Source organism: Myxine glutinosa, chromosome 1 (genome assembly GCF_964187855.1).
Source record: "Myxine glutinosa chromosome 1, kmMyxGlut1.1, whole genome shotgun sequence".
Lineage (NCBI taxonomy): Eukaryota > Metazoa > Chordata > Myxini > Myxiniformes > Myxinidae > Myxine > Myxine glutinosa.
Genome location: NC_136261.1, coordinates 144,347,992 through 144,364,432, shown reverse-complemented (window position 1 = coordinate 144,364,432; position 16,441 = coordinate 144,347,992). Strand labels below are relative to the sequence as shown.

General features: G+C 47.8%; 1 protein-coding gene across 1 annotated transcript in view; it reads right to left on the bottom strand.

Annotated features, from left to right (window-relative positions):
• LOC137429199 (trans-1,2-dihydrobenzene-1,2-diol dehydrogenase) overlaps positions 1-16,441 on the bottom strand; it is a 68,883-nt gene that overhangs the window by 14,747 nt on the left and 37,695 nt on the right. The window contains exons 2-3 of the mRNA XM_078777828.1: positions 14,649-14,760; positions 4,406-4,569 (exon numbers count right to left, since the gene is read on the bottom strand). Coding sequence (XP_078633954.1) covers positions 4,406-4,569; positions 14,649-14,760 — 276 coding nt within the window. The remainder of the gene's footprint in view (positions 1-4,405; positions 4,570-14,648; positions 14,761-16,441) is intronic.

The window sequence follows — 16,441 nt, the reverse complement described above, 5'->3', positions numbered from 1 at the left end:
ACCTCGCTCGGCTTCACGCTGTTGAATCCACAGCCTTCAGAATCATTGGAATCTCCTGCGATGAAGCTGATTGTGAGGGCCTTTCACTCACTCACCGCAGGCAGGTTGGTGGTCTTTCTGTCTTCTACCGACTCCTCTTGGGCCTTGCTCCCCCAGCTCTCTCTGTGCTCTGGCCCCCTAATATTCCTGCAGGTCGCACAAGATTTGCCTGCAACCCTCTTCTGGTGAAACTGCCAAAATCAAGATTCTCTATTCACCTTCACTCTTTCATTCCTCTTTTCTCCTGCCTCTGGAACAAACTCCCCTACTCCCTTCAATCCCACCCCTCCCTCCAGGTCTTTAAAACAGGTGTTCACCACCATCTCTTATCTTCCCCCATCCAAAACCTTGATCTTTTCTACCCCCTGTTAATTCACCCCAAATCCACTTTTTTGAAATTCCGACTTCTGTCCTGGAAGTCCTTGCAGTGTCCATGTGTTTTTTTTACCTCTCCCACCCCCACCCACTTCCCACGCCTCCTCCCCACAAGCCCTCTCCCTCCCACAGATCTCCCGATGTCCCTGCTCTCAAATGTTGTATTTGTGTGCTTCCCTCTCTTTCCCCATCTGGTCTCCCGCTCCCTTTATCTCATGTTTTATGTGTCAGTTTGTCTTTTTGTGATTAATGTTTTTGTATGCAATCTTGTATACAAAAAAAAGAAAAAGAGAAGAGTACTTGCTGGAGCGCATACCTTTACCAGGCTGAATAGATTACGCTTTGTATCCCAATGATAGACCGGATCTGGATTCAGACCTGAACCAAAATCTAATTTGCTTGTTCTTGTCACTTACCCAACTCATCCACCAACTTTTGCCATAAGTCGTCCACCACTTTTTGAAACCTCATGCTATGTCGTTTTTGGCGAGACTGAACGCTTTGCCTTTACTGGACTGGCCTTCGTGTGATACACTTCAGTTGGCGACGAGGATAAATCGGCAAGTGCATGAACTTTCTATGAATTATTTCGGGGTGAATCATGGCGCAATTCGGCAAGATGAATGAATTCAATGCAGATGCTGACGACTGGGCCCGATACATTGAGAGGCTCGGCCCGTATTTCATCGCTAATGATATGGAAGATGCCGGCAAACGACGGGCTGTTTTACTCAGTGTTTGTGGATCTCAAACGTATGGCCTCATGCGTAGTCGTGTGTCACCTGCCAAACCGTCTGACAAAACCTTCGAAGAACTCTGTGAACTAATGCATGAACATCTTCATCCCAAACCGTCTCCAATTGTACAAAGATTCAAATTCAATTCGATGTTTCGGAAACCGGGACAATCAATCACAGCTTTTGTTGCTGATATGAGGCTCGTGTTGGAGTTCTGCGAGTTTGGGGGGACACTGGAAGAAATGCGCAGGGATAGACTGGTGTGCGGGGTCCAAGATGAAAGCATTCAATGGATGTTACTGTCAGAAAGGGATTTAGATTTCAGAAAAGCAATGGACATCGCTTGGAGGTTGCTACTAAAAATGCAACAGATATTGAGGCAATAAATGCTTCTGTTTCCCCCCCCCCCCCAAGTGTGGGAAGGAAAGGTACATAAAGTTCAGGCCTACAACCACCAGTACAAACAGTTCAGGAGTACAACCAGCACAGGCAACCGGTCTAATGGGGTCATCCGACATGAGAGCATGGGCCAACGTTCAAAGGGAAATTTCACCTGATGTGCCCGCTGTTCCAGTACATTTCATTCGCCCGATGAATGTCGGTTTAAGGATTCCGAGTGCAATTACTGTCGCCTTGTGGGGCATATTGCTAAAGCTTGTAGAAGGAAGAGGTCCTGGAAGCCAATTGGGAAACAGGAAGGGCATCATGAAACAAATGTGGTGCAACATGATTCTGAAGTCAAGGATGGGGAGGTTTCGGACGACGTTTATTGCATGTGTAATGTCAGTTCTGGAAATAGGGGAATTCTCCCCCTGGTAGCAGATTTTGTCATCGTTGGGAAAATTGTTAAAATGCAAATTGATACCGGAGCCTCCATTTCAGTGATGAGTGCCAAGTCTTTCAAAGACATTTGGTTTCAAGCTCCAGTGGTGCGCAAATCCGGGGCTGTTCTACGCACTTACACCGGGGAGCTGATCAAAGAGGTTGGATCTATTGATGTTGATGTTCAATACCGTGGCCAGAGATCCACTGTACCTCTCATGACAGTGGATGGTATCTGTCCAAGTCTCGTGGGGCGGGACTGGCTGAGAGTGTTCAAGCTGAATTGGGCCGAGATTTGTCACATTGGGATATCAGCATTCCACAAGCCCGTGGTGGATCAATACCCAGAAGTTTTTCAGTGCGGAATTGGCAGAGTGAAGAACACGACTGCAAAATTCATATGGATCCATTATCTCAGCCAAAATTTTTCAAACCATGGCCGGTGCCCTATGCCATGAAGGGGGAGGTAGACTGAGCTGAAACGCCTTCAGAAAGAAGGAATTTTAGAACCAGTAGAGTTCTCAGACTGGGCAGCTCCAATAGTGCTGTCTTAAAAGGTGATGGCCAAGTCCACATATGTGGTTATGATTAAAAGCTTACTGTAAATCAAGCAGCAAGACAAGACAGTTATCCGATTCTGTGGATTGAGGATTTGTATGCCACCTTAAATGGAGGACAGACTTTCACAAAAATTGATCTCAACAGTGCTTACTTGCAAATACCTTTGGATGAGGCATCAAAGGATTGCACAACCATAAATACTCACTGCGGCCTTTTCAGATATGCCCACTTCCCGCTGGGGATCTCCTCATCACCTTCCATCTTCCAGCGCAGTATGGACACTCTGACAGGGAATTCCACACGTTTGTGTCTATATTGATGACATTTTAATTTCAGGGGAGACAGAGGCTGACCATGTGAAAAATCTGGAGGCAGTGCTTCGGAGGCTGTCAGAGGCAGGGGTGACTGCGCACAAGAAAAAATGTGTTTTTCAGGCCAAGAAGGTGCAGTATCTGGGCTAGAGGATCGATGCAGAAGGGCTGCACCCTGTAGTTAGCAAGGTTTGGGCAATGTTGAAAGAACCAGTTCCCAGGAATGTCTGAACTGAAGTCATACCTGGGCCTTTTGAATTATTATGGGCAGTTTCTAACCAACCTGTCAACAGTACTTGCACCACTCCTGCTATGCCAAATAAAAAAGCCATTTGGAAGTGGAGTGCAGAGCAAGATGATTCGTTCAGGGCTTCCAAGCAACTGTTAAGTTCTTCCAAGGTTCTTGGGCATGATGCCACCAAGAAAGACCTACTACTCGCATGTGATGTTTCACCATATGGCGTTGGGGCAGTGTTCCCATCATATGCCAGATGGAACAGAAAAACCAGTCGCTTTTGCTTCGCACAGCTTGGCAGCAGCTGAAAAAAAAAATGCTCCCAACTTGAGAAAGAGGGCCTGGCGGTGGTTTTTGGGGTTAAAAAATTCCACTCGTACCTTTATGCTCGGCATTTTGAAATCACCAATGATCACAAGCCACTGCAGACCTTATTCAGTGCTACCAAAGGAGTTCCTGTATTAGCTTCTTCAAGGATACAACGTTGGGTGCTAATTCTGGCAGCGAACGACTGCACATTCACGTACAGGCCTGGCAAGGATTTGGGGCATGCTGATGCTTTGAGTCGTTTGCCTTTACAGGATAGCCCCAAATGGGTACCCACTCCAGAAAATTCTGTGCTCCTCATGGAATTCTTAAATTCTTCGCCAGTAACGGTTGAAGAGATTCATCAGTGGACGAATCAGGACCCTATTTTGTCACGTGTGCGTCACTGCATAACCAATGGTTGGCCTGTCTCGACAGATACAAAGCTCCAGGCATATTCACTGCGTAAATCTGAACTGAGCATTCAAGATGATGTGATCTTGTAGAGTAGCAGTGTCGGGGTGCCCCCTCCAGGGAGATCTAGAATGCTGGAAATGCTCCATGAGACACACCCTGGAATAGTGTGAATGAAGGCGTTTGCTCGGAGCTGTGTGTCCAATGGATTGGTTGAACGTTCTGTACAAACATTCAAGGGGGGTATGTTGAAGCTCAATCAGGGTAGCATCGAGTCAAGAGTGGCCCGATTCCGCGATGGCGACTGGCTTGGCGCGCGAGTGTTGAACAGTGATTAAACGCTTTGCCTTTACTGGACTGGCCTTCGTGTGATACACTTCAATATTTTAGCTCATTAAAAAAAAAAAATGGAGTTAGATAAAGTTTTTAGATATAGTTCACATAATCATCATCATCATAATCATCATCATCATCATCATCATCATCATCATCATCGGGTCGATCTTGATCGGACATGATATACTGTAGTTGTAAGTGTACAACAACAGTTTGGAGGCATAACTTTGACAAACTGAATACAAAAAGACAGACGAAACTTGAAGCACCTCCATAAGGAACAGGCCTCGTGCCTGTGCAGCATTGATGAGCTCTTGTGTCTCACACACGTTCATGGTGAATGGCTTTTCACACAGCACTGGCTTATTTCCAGCAAGCATCTGCAGGCCTACAGAAAGATGCTTCGGGTGGATAACCCCAATGTAAATCACATCTGCAGAAAACAAAAAAACAAAAAAAACAAAACACAAGAATGGCTTCTTTTTTTGTTTCGTTACTCCAGCAGTGACATTAGCAGAATCGGCAAAAACAACTGTAACCAAGAAAAAGCAAAACATGTTTGACATTGTGATTTGAGTGTATGCATCATCATAGCATGACTGCAAGCTGGTTCAGATCAATTTGTCATTTAAATTTATTCATTTTCATATTATGTCTCTCAAAGGTTTTACAAATACCTCCTTCATTTCATTTTGTACACCTCTCCTTTCCTATTCCATCTCCAGGCACTGCATGACATAATCGCTGGGTGCCAAAGGGTCCCGGCGTTGACACGCTCCAAAGGGTCCCGGCGTTGACACGCTCCAAAGGGTCCCGGCGTTGACACGCTCCAAAGGGTCCCGGCGTTGACACGCTCCAAAGGGTCCCGGCGTTGACACGCTCCAAAGGGTCCCGGCGTTGACACGCTCCAAAGGGTCCCGGCGTTGACACGCTCCAAAGGGTCCCGGCGTTGACACGCTCCAAAGGGTCCCGGCGTTGACACGCTCCAAAGGGTCCCGGCGTTGACACGCTCCAAAGGGTCCCGGCGTTGACACGCTCCAAAGGGTCCCGGCGTTGACACGCTCCAAAGGGTCCCGGCGTTGACACGCTCCAAAGGGTCCAGGCGTTGACACGCTCCAAAGGGTCCCGGCGTTGACACGCTCCAAAGGGTCCCGGCGTTGACACGCTCCAAAGGGTCCCGGCGTTGACACGCTCCAAAGGGTCCCGGCGTTGACACGCTCCAAAGGGTCCGGGCGTTGACACGCTCCAAAGGGTCCCGGCGTTGACACGCTCCAAAGGGTCTCGGCGTTGACACGCTCCAAAGGGTCCCGGCGTTGACACGCTCCAAAGGGTCCCGGCGTTGACACGCTCCAAAGGGTCCCGGCGTTGACACGCTCCAAAGGGTCCCGGCGTTGACACGCTGCAAAGGGTCCCGGCGTTGACACGCTCCAAAGGGTCCCGGCGTTGACACGCTCCAAAGGGTCCCGGCGTTGACACGCTCCAAAGGGTCCCGGCGTTGACACGCTCCAAAGGGTCCCGGCGTTGACACGCTCCAAAGGGTCCCGGCGTTGACACGCTCCAAAGGGTCCCGGCGTTGACACGCTCCAAAGGGTCCCGGCGTTGACACGCTCCAAAGGGTCCCGGCGTTGACACGCTCCAAAGGGTCCCGGCGTTGACACGCTCCAAAGGGTCCCGGCGTTGACACGCTCCAAAGGGTCCCGGCGTTGACACGCTCCAAAGGGTCCCGGCGTTGACACGCTCCAAAGGGTCCCGGCGTTGACACGCTCCAAAGGGTCCCGGCGTTGACACGCTCCAAAGGGTCCCGGCGTTGACACGCTCCAAAGGGTCCCGGCGTTGACACGCTCCAAAGGGTCCCGGCGTTGACACGCTCCAAAGGGTCCCGGCGTTGACACGCTCCAAAGGGTCCCGGCGTTGACACGCTCCAAAGGGTCCCGGCGTTGACACGCTCCAAAGGGTCCCGGCGTTGACACGCTCCAAAGGGTCCCGGCGTTGACACGCTCCAAAGGGTCCCGGCGTTGACACGCTCCAAAGGGTCCCGGCGTTGACACGCTCCAAAGGGTCCCGGCGTTGACACGCTCCAAAGGGTTCCGGCGTTGACACGCTCCAAAGGGTCCCGGCGTTGACACGCTCCAAAGGGTCCCGGCGTTGACATGCTCCAAAGGGTCCCGGCGTTGACACGCTCCAAAGGGTCCCGGCGTTGACACGCTCCAAAGGGTCCCGGCGTTGACACGCTCCAAAGGGTCCCGGCGTTGACACGCTCCAAAGGGTCCCGGCGTTGACACGCTCCAAAGGGTCCCGGCGTTGACACGCTCCAAAGGGTCCCGGCGTTGACACGCTCCAAAGGGTCCCGGCGTTGACACGCTCCAAAGGGTCCCGGCGTTGACACGCTCCAAAGGGTCCCGGCGTTGACACGCTCCAAAGGGTCCCGGCGTTGACACGCTCCAAAGGGTCCCGGCGTTGACACGCTCCAAAGGGTCCCGGCGTTGACACGCTCCAAAGGGTCCCGGCGTTGACACGCTCCAAAGGGTCCCGGCGTTGACACGCTCCAAAGGGTCCGGGCGTTGACACGCTCCAAAGGGTCCCGGCGTTGACACGCTCCAAAGGGTCCCGGCGTTGACACGCTCCAAAGGGTCCCGGCGTTGACACGCTCCAAAGGGTCCCGGCGTTGACACGCTCCAAAGGGTCCCTGCGTTGACACGCTCCAAAGGGTCCCGGCGTCGACACGCTCCAAAGGGTCCCGGCGTCGACACGCTCCAAAGGGTCCCGGCGTCGACACGCTCCAAAGGGTCCCGGCGTCGACACGCTCCAAAGGGTCCTGGCGTCGACACGCTCCAAAGGGTCCCGGCGTCGACACGCTCCAAAGGGTCCCGGCGTCGACACGCTCCAAAGGGTCCCGGCGTCGACACGCTCCAAAGGGTCCCGGCGTCGACACGCTCCAAAGGGTCCCGGCGTCGACACGCTCCAAAGGGTCCCGGCGTCGACACGCTCCAAAGGGTCCCGGCGTCGACACGCTCCAAAGGGTCCCGGCGTCGACACGCTCCAAAGGGTCCCGGCGTCGACACGCTCCAAAGGGTCCCGGCGTCGACACGCTCCAAAGGGTCCCGGCGTCGACACGCTCCAAAGGGTCCCGGCGTCGACACGCTCCAAAGGGTCCCGGCGTCGACACGCTCCAAAGGGTCCCGGCGTCGACACGCTCCAAAGGGTCCCGGCGTCGACACGCTCCAAAGGGTCCCGGCGTCGACACGCTCCAAAGGGTCCCGGCGTCGACACGCTCCAAAGGGTCCCGGCGTCGACACGCTCCAAAGGGTCCCGGCGTCGACACGCTCCAAAGGGTCCCGGCGTCGACACGCTCCAAAGGGTCCCGGCGTCGACACGCTCCAAAGGGTCCCGGCGTCGACACGCTCCAAAGGGTCCCGGCGTTGACACGCTCCAAAGGGTCCCGGCGTTGACACGCTCCAAAGGGTCCCGGCGTTGACACGCTCCAAAGGGTCCCGGCGTTGACACGCTCCAAAGGGTCCCGGCGTTGACACGCTCCAAAGGGTCCCGGCGTTGACACGCTCCAAAGGGTCCCGGCGTTGACACGCTCCAAAGGGTCCCGGCGTTGACACGCTCCAAAGGGTCCCGGCGTTGACACGCTCCAAAGGGTCCCGGCGTTGACACGCTCCAAAGGGTCCCGGCGTTGACACGCTCCAAAGGGTCCCGGCGTTGACACGCTCCAAAGGGTCCCGGCGTTGACACGCTCCAAAGGGTCCCGGCGTTGACACGCTCCAAAGGGTCCCGGCGTTGACACGTGCTAAAGGGTCCCGGCGGGAACACGCGCCAAAGGGTCCAGCAATGACACATGCCGAAAGGGAGTACTTAGTTTTCATTCCGTTTGTTTTCTTGTTGTACACCACTCCTTTCCAATTCCATTTGCAGGCGATACATGACGTCATCACTGGGAACCAAAGGGGGCCTGGTGATGATGTTCTTTCACTCCGATTCCGATTTTCACCCAGATCGTTTTCTTTCTTGTTTTTTTATTTGTTTGTTTGTCCAGGTGATATCTAGGCCAGCCTTCAAGAGTGGAAGCTTAAATTTCGACAAAATAGTGAGCATCTGCTTTTGCAAAAAGAATATTGTTTTTTTTTGATGAATCAATTAATTGATTAATGAATCTTTATCGATTTATTAAGTACTTATTTATTTTCTTTCCCATTTGGGCTCTTTTCTCTCTGCAGTCAGCAGGGCAATTGAGAAGAAATCTCCTCATTCTCTCTCCATGGGATGGCAACCCACGATGTATATCCTATCATCCATGCTCTATCCTCCAAAATAACGAGTGTCAAGCGAGGAAGCAGCATATACCATTTTTCAAGTCTTTGATATGACTTGGCCACCGTCAGACTCGAACCACTAAATTCCCAGTCTCAGAGTGGGCACTCAAATGCCACAGAGTCTGATATTGCTCTCCAAGTGCAGGATTCTCAATGAGCCTCATATATTATGAACAATATATCAAAATTTGGTGTAATAGTAAGGATCCTCGAGGCTGTTGCTTCAAACCTACCTTTATAGGTAGTATCTTATAGGTTGTTCAAATCCAATATTGTAAAGGCAGTAGGATTACATACATCTGGAAAGTTAGTTATTCCAAAGGGAAAAAACATATTGCTTCGAAATCATCAATAACTGTTAAGGTGGCTGGCTTAAGATCTTAGGGTCTTGAGTTTGAGCCCCTGTCTTCCCGTCAAATAACACCAGGTGCGTTGACTCAGGCTGTCATCCTTCTAAGGTTGGCAAAACGAGTACTCGCTAACTGGAAACAGGGGGCATGTATTAGCGGCCCCCGCCGCACTCCCAGCAATGATGCAACCAGCAGCCACAGGCTGTATGCAAAATAATAATAACCTTCAGAGATTGGGTAACCTGCCATGTTTTCACTTTGTCTAACCTACTGGTAGGTGCCAGTTCATACTGCAATTGACTTATTTTGTCTCAGCTCCATGAGTGAGTTCTGATCTGATTTGTAACTCAATTCACCAGAATCACACTAGTCTCTTCCAAACCAAGCAAGATCACTCCAAAACTGCTGGTGTGTCAAGCAGATCAGATTTCCTGTGTTCTGCTAATGCCAAATTTAATACTGTTTGCTCATCACAATTTTTGTTTTTAAAGATCCACATTCTGAAAGTCAACTTTCCTCTAGCCGAAATGCTGAGAGCAAGAGCTACATTAAAATGTATTTAGTTTGTCAAAAGAATATATATATATATATTGTTACAGATCGCGGTTTAGATGTTATGATGACCGAGCGGTGGTGTATTCAACCGCGACCGTTACAGGATCCCTGACTCACCCGATTCACCCAGGACTTTGGCCGGATCGCACCACAGCTAGTCAATAGGGAAAAGACAAAGGTGACACGGATGTGAAGAAGAAAAAGAAGACAAAAAGGTTGGAAATGCTACTGAATTTATTTACTATTTACACACATAAGCAAAAAGGAGCAATCAAGTTTATTTACAACACATAAGACGCAGGTGACACAGGGAAAATACTAGCTTACCTACAGACTTAATTAAATACCCAGGGACAGAACAAACAAAACAAACTCACGTATACAAGAAGGGTGGAAAGGCAGGAGGTGGATGACTGGAGGGAGAGGGAGGTCCAAGGGGGTCCCGCAGCACAACCGGCGCGTTTAGCAGCCGCCGTTCAAGCCAGGCCCACGCTGCTATTTTGGCTGCTGTGTACGTCGCGTGCTTTGCCAGGCCTTGTCCGACTCGTCTGGTCCAAACCCTCAACTCTTTCTTGGTTCTCTCACTCCTCACCACCGACTCCTCACCGCAACCAACTGACCACCGACTCCACTGACTGACTCTTCACGACTCTCTCTTGACCACCAACTCCCTCTGGCAACCGACTCAGACCAACTCAGAGTGCATCTCCCTTGGGAACGCCCCCGCCGTGGGTTATATAGGCCCCGCCCCTCAACCTTTGCGAACCTCCCCCAAACGTTCTCTCCCCGCCCTCTCAAGCCAAACCCCTTGTTCATGGTTGGTCGAGTGGGGCTGGATCACTCCTCCCCTCTCTGACGAGGTGGGGACCCGCCTTCCTTCCCCCAACCCTGCCTCGTGGTCAATGGCGGATGAAGGGAAAACCGCCCAACATGCAGTTGGCAATGCGAATTGCAATTGACGGGAAGGGGGGAATGGAAGTGTTGGGAGTGGGAATGAAGGGAATCTATCTCTTTCACTGGTGCAATAGAGTATTTCAATTAATGGAAGACACAGCCTTACACTAATACACATAATAAGGATATAACTGTCAAAAAAGATATATCGTGTCCTGCATGTATGTTTTATGGACTAACTACGGAAACGCCCTTTGACCTTTATACATAAATGGAGGCAGGAGGGTCCAGAATAAGCAATATTAATAAAACACACAATAAAAAAAATACAATCCTCATATACACAACAATATATATATATATATATATATATGTATGTATGTATGTATGTATGTATATATATATATATATATATATATATATATGTATGTATGTATGTATGTATGTATGTATGTATGTATGTATGTATGTATGTATATATATATATATATATATATATATATATATATATATATATATATATATATATATATATATATATATATATATATATAAACAACAACAATAAACAAAACAGAAAATGTTAAGGTAATGAAATAAGTCCAGGAGTTGGAAAATATACGCACAAAAATATGCATTCCCAAATACACAAGGAAGGACAGGACAACCGCAACAGGATCAATCAGACAGATTAAATTTAGGGCCAGATTTTAAAAAGTCACACGGCAATTTTGAGACGACACACACACACATATATGTATATATATATATATATATAAATATATATATATATGTATATATATATATATATATATATTCCGACTCCCCATGGAAGCCAACCTATTGGGATTGTCCATGATCTTAACCTTTTATAGACTTGGCATTTAATATGGAATATTTTTTTTTCTTGACAGGTTTACTTTCTGAACTCAGTATATCAATCTGGTGAGTTTCTTTTACCCTTCGGTGATGTCTTTGTTGAAAGAACCATGTCACTGATTGTCTTTCGCAGCAAGAAGTCAATAACAGGATTATATCATAGGTGGCATGACAAAATGTAAGGAAAGGTACATTTGATGATTGGCTTCACCATCGGGTATATAAGGGTTGTTGCGTTCTGTATTAGTGGAAAACAACTGCTGCACATCTACAAAAGTTATTGCGGCTTCCTCTGGAGATGGTCCGTCAACTTGACAATGCTGTTTGTCATGGAGTGGTGGCTTTACGAAATTCTGGCATGAAACAGCGTGCTATTGCTCGGCAGTATGGCATCACTCAAGGTCAGGTGTCAAAGATCCTGAAAGGAAATGCTCAGAGGGGTGTCCCTACTCCAATACCGAGGCCAGGACGTCCACGCAGAACCACAAGGAGAGATGATCGCCAGCTGCACCGGTTAGTCTGCAATGGCCGTACCAAGTCAGCTAATCGGCTTAGGGCTGAGTGGCAGCAACTGACAACTGTGCCTGTATCCAGAAGGCTGGTCAACCAACGACTGATTCAAGCAGGCTATCGTGCCAGGCGTCCCCTGAGAAAGCCACGCCTGACCAGACAACACAGCCAGCGCCGATTGCAGTGGGCCAGAGAGCACCGTCAATGGCGGCCAGGACACTGGAATCACGTGACCTTCAGTGATGAGTCTAGATTTCTGGTCTATCGTCAAGATGGCCACGTCCGAGTGCGCAGACAAGTGCATGAAGCCCACAACGAAGATTGTTTAGTACCAAGAGGCCAAGCTGGAGGTGGTGGGGTGACCGTTTGGGCTGCTTTTCATGCAGGGGGCAAAACTGACCTGGTTGTTCTGAATGGAAACCTGAACCAGTTCAAGTACAGGGTCATTCTGGAAGAAACATTGCTTCCATTTGCTCGTGCAGCCTTTCGAGGAAACTTTGTCTTCCAAGATGACAATGCACGGCCTCATTGTGCTCGCATGATCCAACACTTTCTTGCTGACCGTGGTGTAGAGCATATGGAGTGGCCTGCCATGTCCCCGGATATGAATCCGATAGAGAACTTGTGGGCAGAATTAACGTGTCAAATCGACAACTTGGACCAGCAGCCTACCTCTGTGCATGAATTGCAGCAGGCTATTGTCACTGCATGGCAAGCGATTCCTGTCCAAACCTTGGCAAATCTCGTGAACAGCATGCCTCGACGTGTACATGCTCTCCTGAATGCTGGTGGGGGTTACACGAAGTACTGAACTGTAATGTTACTGTCCGTAATCCCAGTCATAATTTAGCTTTTGTTTTTGTTGAAATTTTTTTTGGCTAATGTGCAAAATAAAGAGATACTTCTGGAAAACGTACAGAAGTTTAACACAGTACTGTCCATGAATTGAGTTCGATATCAGTTTACATCACTTTCAAGGATCAATTTATTTGCTTCGAAATGTCAAATGTGGTTTTTGTTTCTTTTAAAGGTCACATTAACAAAATCTAGAATAATTTCAACATAATTCCAATGAACTTTTGGTTCTAAGTCATCTTGAAAAGAAAGTTCACCCCCACAAAAAAAATATTCCATATTAAATGCCAAGTCTGTAAATGCTGAACGTCAAGCAATGAAGCATACCATTTGGGAAGCACAGTATTTGCACGATTTGGCCGGGGTTTGAACTGCTGACGTCCCAAACTCAGAGTGGATGCTCTAACCATTAAAGCAACAAGTGTTGTGTTAGCAAACATATCTGACTTTCAGAAACCAAGGAAACATTCTTTGAAACTTGCTTTACATTTTTTTATTGGTTACAAGTAAACGTGAAAATGTTCCTTTATCAAATGTATTACCTCCTCCAGCAAAGGTGGACAAAGGTTATGTTTTCATCCCTGTTTGGTTGTTTGGCTGGCTTTGAGCAGGATATCTCAAAGAATTATGGATGGATTCGGACGAAACTTGGTGGACAGATTGTGTGTGTGTGACGAAGACTAATTTATTAGATTTTGAAGATCCAGATACTGGAATTTTTGAAGTGATTCTTCACCATTGCGAGATAGGGCCAAAAACGATATATTAACACAATCATACTAAAATATGCCATTTAGTGTCTGTCCATCTGTCTGATGAATTTTTGACGCCAATACATTCCATCCTTACATATCCAATCTCAACCAAACTTGACAGGATGACTAAGGGTTACATAATGAAGGTTGTAGCACATTCATTTGCCCCCCTACCCAGGGGAGTTTTCTCCCCCGAGTGGGTTTTCCCCACCATTGCCATCAATGGGTTGCGTGTTGTGGTGTATAGCAGTCTTAAGTTAGCTTTATCGTGGCGGTTTTCCAAATAAGAAGATTTATTGTGGCGTTTTTCCAAAGACGCTTTGAATAACAAAATTAATGATAATCACATATTATTAATATTATTACAAAACAATATTAATACTAACAATGTCCCACTTCCCCAAGGCGTTTTTCCTGCAGTGATAACGTGTTTAATAATGTTTATATAATGGTGTTTCTGTGTGAGCAACGGCTTCTACAGGAAGTAAAAATATTATAAACCACAAACACATATGCTTAGCTTTTTAAACAGTCGCTAATGCTGTTAATAACACTAAATTAAGAAATTTAGAGAAATCCTGACATCCATGAAATAAGGTTTACTGACAGAACTGAGTGAAGATATATAGTACTCTATATACCCCACAAATGGTGAGTTAATAACATGGCCCTTTCCACCACGATAGATGAGACGGATTTCTGAGAAATGTAAATGATGGGTGAATTTTTGGGTTAAAAGTTGTGAACCTCACTTTTTAACATAATTAGCGTATGCTGAATTCGATTAACCCGGCTCCCAAGCCGAATTTTGAGTTTTTGATCTGCTAATTAGCATAAACAAAATGGCCACGAAATTGCCATTTTTGGACAATTTATTTGAACAAGCATTTATATATCATGTATACACATGCAGCTCTTTTACTTTAACTTTACAACTTTTACCCCAAAATGCACCTAGAAGCTTATTACATGGCCTTTTTTCATAAATCCGTCTAGTATATCAAAAATTTGTGGTCGGATTGCAAGAAAACTTTGTGGATGAGTTGGGTCGGTGACAAAATCAAGCCAATTCGATTTTGTTTTAGGTCCAGATGCAGATCCGGTGACTGTATCAGTGTGATACAAAACGTAAACTGTTCAGCCTGAAGGAAGTATGTGCTCCACCGAGTGCCATTATGTATGTATGACAGGATTTAAGATGGGCAATAAAATGCTACTTCTATAAAACACATTCCCTGTACTGAATGAAAGAAAATTAAAAAAAAAGATCACATGAACATCAACAAAACAAACATCTATTCATTATAATCAAATGTATGTGTGTTGTGTGTATTTGGTCACAAATGGTGTGCCAACGTTGTAGACTCCAAAAGGTCAATTGATGGATTAATGGATTACCAATATCTGGGTCCTGTGCCAGCTCTGCATATGAGCCAAAGGCCTTTGGGATTCCATAGAGCTGAGCAAAAGACTTCGCCTTCCCGACATCCCTAGCTGCAACAGCAACCACCTGTAAGCAGGAGTAAAAAAAAAAAAAAAGTTACACTAAAAGCCAAAGTCAGTCACATCTTGATCATCATTATCTTCCATATCAGGAGGCGACTTATTTGGTCCAGGTTAACACTTCCAGTCCAGGCTGACAAGGGCCACCAGGAGTGGCAGTTTCAGCAGCGGAATCAACTGCGGTATATATATATATATATATATATATATATATATATATATATATATATATATTGTTGCGGATTTGAGAATCCTGTAATTGTTGTAAATATCACCCTCTGTAAATAGTGTAATGATCCTTGTAAATACCTCCGTTAAGTGTAAAGATCAAAGGTCGTCCCTTTAGTTAATCCATCACATGCACGTAGAAAATCATATACCCTTCTAAATAGTTATTTCCTTATTATGTGTATTAGTTTAAGGCTGTGTTTCCCATTAATTGACTGCATTGCACCAAATGACATAAGATAGGTCCCCTTCAAGGATTGCATTTCCCAGCCAAACTCTCCCTCTATGTGCAAAACCGCTGGACAAGCGTGGGGTGCGCGCCCTCTCAACTGGCCCTGGTTTGGAAGCAGCTTTCGCCGTCATAGTGAATATGTGCTCCATGCTCTGTTTGGACAAGAAGGGCGGGGTCGCCGAGAAGAGACAAGCCCGTGGCTCGCCACGGGGGGCGGGGCTGTTCAGCTCCATGCCCAAGTAAGGCTACAAGCCCGTGGCTTGCCAAGGGGGGCGGGGCTGTTCACCTCCATGCCCAAGTAAGGCTACAAGCCCGTGGCTCGCCACGGGGGGCGGGGCTGTTCACCTCCATGCCCAAGTAAGGCTACAAGCCCGTGGCTCGCCACGGGGGGGGGGGGGGGGGGGGGGGCGGGGCTGTTCAACTCCATACCCAAATAAGGTAACAAGACCGTGGCATTGCCATACAAGGCCACCAAAACAGAGCACGGGGGCGGTACCCAAACGGCCGAGGGCGTGTCACGACCCCGCTTGATATATGCGTGCGACAATCGCGCAAGTAGAGGACATGCGAGAGGACATGCTACTTGGCTGGTACGAGAACTGGTACGAGAGCGGGGTGCGTGCTGCTGAGCTGGGTTCGAGGCTGGAGCTGGGTTCGAGGTACTGGAGAGGAGAATCCCAGTTTTACCGACAGAGAGAGAGAGAGTCGTGGGTCGGAACGGAACCTCGCCAGATGAACGAACCTCCTGCCATTCCTGTCATCATCCCCGGGTAAGTCTGAATGTCGTCTGTTAGTCTGTGTTGTCCCTGGGAATAAGTTAAGCTTGTATAAGTAGAATTGCACTGTGTCTTCTTCTCCTTCTGTCTTTATTTTCGTATTTTTCTTTCTTCCTAGGTTTCTTTGGTCTTGTACATAATAGTTAGTAATAAATCCCTGTTCTTCCTACCTTGCCTTCTTTCCTTTACATCCGTTTCGTTTTAGTGATTTCCCCATTGAATACCTGTGGCACGATTTGGCCAACGTTTAGGATCGGGTGTAGTATTGCTAATGGTTCGAGCCGTGGCTGCCAATCCACTCGGCAAATAACATCTTGTCCGCGGTCTCGAACGAGGTTGCTCACCTGCCTCTCTGGAGGGAGCTGGGCAGCTTCAGGACTCACGTCGGTCAGTCGCAGACAAGGGGACTAATCCCCCCTTGGTAAGAGGAAAAGGGGCCGGGTGTGAGATCC